The 6,000-nt window shown below is 44.1% G+C and overlaps 1 protein-coding gene across 1 annotated transcript in view; it reads left to right on the top strand.

Annotated features, from left to right (window-relative positions):
* EPDR1 (ependymin related 1) overlaps positions 1–4,843 on the top strand; it is a 31,339-nt gene extending 26,496 nt beyond the window's left edge. The window contains 2 exon segments of the mRNA XM_004045325.4: positions 1,753–1,961; positions 3,111–4,843. Coding sequence (XP_004045373.3) covers positions 1,753–1,961; positions 3,111–3,307 — 406 coding nt within the window. The 3' untranslated portion in view covers positions 3,308–4,843.
* The last annotated feature ends 1,157 nt before the right edge of the window (positions 4,844–6,000 follow it).

Raw genomic sequence — 6,000 nt, forward strand, 5'->3', positions numbered from 1 at the left:
CACCACACACTCACTCACTCACTCACCTACCCAGAGCAACTTCAAGTCCCGCAGGCACCATTCATGGCAAGTACCCTATACATGCGGACCATTTTTTATATTTTATCCCATATTTTTACTGCACCTTTTCTATGTTTAGATACATAAATGCTTACCATTGTGTTACAGTTGCCTCCAGTATTTAGTGCATTCACATGCAGTACAGGTTTGTACCCTGGGAGCAGTAGGCCATACTGTGTAGCCCTGGTGTATAGTAGGCTGTACCATCCAGATTTGTGTAACTGCACTCTATGATGTTCGTGCAGTGATGAAATGGCCTAATGACACATTTCTCAGAACATAAGCCTATCATGAAGCGACGCATGACTGTGTTTTGACTATAAGGACAGTAACCATTTATAACATTTTTTTCCGAAGAAAATAGTTTTTAAGCTCGGGCTTGGGCTGGAGAGCAAATGTCTTCCCTGAAGTCTCCTCTAGTGCATTGGGTCTCATAAGCTACAGATAATTTGTTGGCTGTTTTTATTTGCTGATGAAAAGTCACCTCTCTAGGCTCTTCAGCCCTCAAGTGTTGCAGATTTCACTTTCTGAGGTGATGGCTGCAAGACACATTTTCTTGACCAGCAGCTGTGGCCTGAGTTTTAGATTGACAGTGAAATGCATAGAAACATAGCAGGCTTCCCCCAACACCAAGATGTCTCAGCTTTAAGGAAGATACAGGACTGATGCCAATACTGCATGGCTGGTGACTCCTGGGCTCAGCCTCTGAATATCTCCCTGTCACTCCCCAGGAAGGGTGAGCAGGTGGTCACGGGAGGAGGCTGAGAGCATGGAGAGAAACTCAGCTGAGGGAGTCATTTGCTCTGGGGTCGCCTCAGCTTTTGTCTTTGCTCATCTCAGCCACTGCAGGGTATGTGGGCTGCGCCCGAGCCGGATCAGCTATGCGCATCAAAGCCCCTTACTCATGATTGCTCGGCAGTGGAGGCAGTGAAGCACAGGCACTCGGTCCATCCAGTCCTCAGTGTGTTCTTGTCCTATATTCAGTATACCCCCATAATTCCTTGACTGAGTGCTGCGAGAGAAAATGCACCAAACAAGAGTCAAGTCCTCCTGTGTCTCTGTGGGTAAACAAAAGTTCACAAACCAGCTCTTCAGCCGGGGCCACATCTTCCCCATGTTTGTATGCTAAGCACAGGGTCTGGCATATACTAGGTCCTTGGTCAAAATTTGTCCAGTGAATATACACTTTTGACCTCAATTTTTTTTTTTTTTTGATGGTGGACGGGATCTCACCCAGGCTGTATGTAGTGCGGTGGCATGATCATGGCTCACTGAAGCTTTGACCTCCCAGGCTCAAGTGATCCTCTTACTTCAACCTCCCAAGTGGCTGGGACTACAGCTGTGCACTGCCATGTCTGGCTAATTTTTAAAATTTTTTTTCTAGAGACAGGGGTCTCACTGTGTTGCCCAGGCCAGTCTCAAACTCCTGGGCTCAAAACGTACTCCATCCTCGGCCTCCCAAAGTGCTGGGATTACAGGGATGAGCCATCATGCTCGGTCTGACCTGTGAATTCTAATTATTTCATATGCAGGTTGTTTCATGTGCCTAGTGCTTATAAATGTTAAGTGATTGCCTAGCTAGTAATTTCTTTCTATTTTAAAAGTAATATCTATCAAGGGTGTTTGTGCTGTTAAAAGGCACGAGGATGGTAACATGAAGTCCCAAACTACTTCTTTCCATCTGTGTTTCAGATTATTTGAATATATTTTGCTGTATAAGGATGGAGTGATGTTTCAGATTGACCAAGCCACCAAGCAGTGCTCAAAGATGACCCTGACACAGCCCTGGGATCCTCTTGACATTCCTCAGAACTCCACCTTTGAAGACCAGTACTCCATCGGGGGGCCTCAGGAGCAGATCACCGTCCAGGAGTGGTCGGACAGAAAGTCAGCTAGATCCTGTAAGGGTTCAAAGGATCTAAGCATTGTATTCAGCATGCATGATGGGGAAAAAGGTTTAAGTCCTTTAAGGAAGGTAGTTTTTAGGGAAACATCCGCTTAATCAAAAGTTTTTTAAAGCCTCCACTTAGGTCTGCACGTTACTTTGCTCACTATGTGGCAATGGGATCTCAGCTTCATATTTGAAACACCTCAGCCTTCTAGTGCCACCTGCACCTCTCTGCCACTTGGGCTCCTGTGAACTTAGCCTTGATTTTGACATTTTATGGTCGTCCCGAGGTCTGTGACATGGAAGGCATCTGTCTAAGGCACACATTTGAATTGGGTGCCTCCTTTTCTTTCCCCCACTTCCTAAAGTTGCAGGTGTCACATCTACTCCCATCATGCTGAGTGTGCAAACCAGCCTGCTTTTATGTGAAGCCATTCTCTGCCCTGCTGCTGATATACACCTATCCCAAGACAGTTTTTACCACACAGGCATTCATGCTGTGGAACACAGTATGGTGATTTCTCAAAAAATTAAAGATAAAACTGCCATATGACCCAGCAACTCCACTTCTGTATATATATATGCCCCAAAGAATTGAACGCAGAGACTCAAGCAGATATTTGTACACCCATGTCCACAGCAGCATTATTCACAATTGCCAAGAGGTGGAAACCCAAATGTTCATCAACAGATAAATGGATAAACAAAATCTGGTATAGTCATACAACAGAATATTATTCAACCTTAAAAAGGAAGGAAACACCAACACATGCTACAGCCGGAGTAAACCTTGAGGACACAATGTTAAGAGAAACAATGCAGGCAGAAAATGACAAATACAGTACAATCCCACTTACATGAGGTATGTAGAGTCGTCAAATTCATAGAGACAGAAAATCGAATGATGAGTTCCAGGAGCTGGGAGAGGAGGAATGAGAAGTTAGTGTTTAATGGAGACAGAGTTTCAGTTTGGGAAGATGAAAAAAGTTCTGGAGATGGATGGTGCTGATGGTCAACAAATGTGAATGTACTCAAGGCCAGCAAACACTTAAAAATGGTAAAATGGTAAATTTTATGTTATGTACATTTTACCACCATAAGAAAAAATACGAACTTCTTGCCTGTCTTCTTTATTCAAAAGTCAACTTTTTTCCTCTTATAGATGAAACCTGGATTGGCATCTATACAGTCAAGGATTGCTATCCTGTCCAGGAAACCTTTACCATAAACTACAGTGTGATATTGTCCATGCGGTTTTTTGACATCCAGCTGGGTATTAAAGACCCCTCGGTGTTTACCCCTCCAAGCACGTGCCAGATGGCCCAACTGGAGAAGATGAGCGAAGACTGCTCCTGGTGAGCCTGTGCATAGGGAAGCGGCAGCATCGGATGTCAGCCCCCTGTGGCCCCAGCTGGAGATGGATATGAGACTAGTCAAGATGTGAATGCTAATTGGAGAGAAATATAATTTTAGGAAGATGCACATTGATGTGGGGTTTTGATGTGTCGGATTTTGACTGCTCAAGCTATGTTTACAGAAGAAAATTGAATGGCGAGGGTGTGGCCATATGAGCTGACTAGATGGTTAATATGGACACTGGGTATTTCTAATGCCTGTTCAGGGCTGGTTTTCTGCATGCACAGGTATACACACAATGCAGTGCCATGCACATAGGGAGGGGTCAGTAAGAGAATTTTGCCTTGGCAGCAAGTATTTATTGTTGACATTATTCAGAATTACTGATAATAAAAAGCAGAGTGATTTTGGTCAATTTTATTATTAATTCTTAAATTCCCTGCAGAGAATGCCCCCTTTATTGCTGCACCAGGGTGGGCATTGCTCCCACTGAGCCCTACTCCACCCTGTCCCTGCACTCCCTTGGTTGCCAAAAAAATGATAACTTAAATCCCTTCCAGACTTAAGAATTTTATGGCATGGCCCAATTGATATAAACATTTAGAAGGAAATGAAAAGCTAAAATAGGAAGTAATTATTCTTCTAAAGAAACATTTTGAGCAAGGCAGTTTAGAGAACCTAATGTCTACACTGGCATAGCACGAGCCATGTAAGCTTCTTTTTTTTCTATGCAAGAGTATTGATGTATGTGCTGAATCTTCACAGACTTGTCAATACACAGGCAGTATTCTAAACTAGCACTGAACAGGGAGTCAGGAGACTATTGTCTCCTAAACCCAGGACTAGAGTTCCCTCGTACTCTCACTCCTTTGGTCATTAAATGCACTGGGCTTGCCCGCACTTTGGCCTTCCTAGAACGCTGCTTCATAACCTCTCTGTCTGACTTCTGCATCTCCTTCAGGTCAGCTCATTCACAAGAGCTGCTCCCAAGCCTGGATGAGTTGCACCTTGCATCTTGAGCGTGCATTTCTCACAATAATTATTAAGCTGTGTGATAATTTCTGCTTTCAGGACACTCATCCATTATCTTGGCTGTGAGCTCCTTGGGTACGGGTACCTTGTATGTTTACTTTTATATCCCTAGCACAAAGCAAGTGCCTGGCACATGGTCAGTGCCCTAAGTATTTGTAGAGTGAAGAATGCCAGCCTCTCTTGTCCCTGGTTTCCTTATGTGTTAAATGTGGTTGAGTTTGTCCATTGCTAGGGAGAGACTTCCAGTAATAAAATTTACTATTCTAGATGCTTCTACTGTTATGTTTTATCTGCCCATTTATCTTTCTTAGTTACCAGGAGAAATGTGTGACACCTATATTATAATGAAAACAATCTTATTACTTATAGTTTATCTATATTAAACAAATTTAATTGCATTTTAAAGCATTCTTTGATATTGTTGCTTTTGCAATAAATATGGATAATCTTGGTTATAAGGGAGTTAAAACAATGCTGTAATAAATAAAGTGCTTCATGTGATCAAAATCAAATTTGTTATCCTCTCTCAAAAGCCTGCTCTCCCTCTTACCTTCCCTAAACTCCAGTGTCCAGTTGCCAAGGCCAGAAGCTTCCAAGTCATTCTTGACCCATTTGTCTCCCTCAGTCCTCACTGGCAGTCAATATCCCGAGTCCTATCAAAATAGCTCTTAAAACTTCTGCCTCTTCTCCACTCCCTCAGCCACCACCCAGCTCTGGGCTCTTAACATCATTAGCCTTTGCAGGATCTTCACACCCTCTGTCCTTGCCCTTGTCTTTTTTCTCTAGAAGCCATCCTGTGTTCATTCATTCATTCATTCACTTGGTCAGCCAAATCAGAAGCCAGTACTAAGCACCTGCTCCCTCCAGTGCCCATGCAGGTTCCTGGGGTTGCAGAGGATTGTGAAGTTTGGCCATGCAGGCATCTGAACCTCACAGACAGGCATTCTAGGTGGCCCAGCCTGCTAACGCCTTTGTGACCATGTTTGCCCCACTTCCTGTCTCCCCAACCACAGAATGATCCTCTCCTCTCCAAGCTGCACACCTCCCCTTAGCCCTGGGATTTTGTCTTTGCCCATTGCAGGCCACAACCTCACTCAGAGAGAGAAGGAAACTCCTTTTATTTTATGGAGGCCCATGCAAAGTGGGTACACTTTTGTTTTTCAGTTGGCCTGTTTTGGTTATTAAGCCACTTCACCGAAAGGAGTAAAAAGTCCAGAAGGATTTGACATCTGGTCAAATCTGATCTGATGGCGCCCTGCCTCTGTGGTTCTTCACTGCTTACAAGTAGAGTGGAGACCCCATAGCATGGTGGACACACCCTTTTTCATCAGGCCTCTGACTCTTCCCAGCCTCACTCCTTGGCACAGTTTCTTCTTTCCCTAAATGCCCAAAGGGCTTGAGGAGTAATGGCTGGGTCACCTCTTGGTGGCAGGAAGGTTTCCTTACTCTGCAGTCTTATGTAAAAACTTTCTAGTGGCCACCACAGTCACAACGAAGAGGGCTATTAAATAGGTATGGACTTGTACCTATTAATAAAGTGCAGTATCCCAGTGCCTCACTCATCTGCAGAGGTGGTATCACTGATAGTGGTCTGAGCCAGGGCTGGGTACCACTTTGTGGATACCCCACCTCATATGTCTCTGAACTTTATGCTGCACTGGAAC

Source organism: Gorilla gorilla, chromosome 6 (genome assembly GCF_029281585.2).
Source record: "Gorilla gorilla gorilla isolate KB3781 chromosome 6, NHGRI_mGorGor1-v2.1_pri, whole genome shotgun sequence".
Lineage (NCBI taxonomy): Eukaryota > Metazoa > Chordata > Mammalia > Primates > Hominidae > Gorilla > Gorilla gorilla.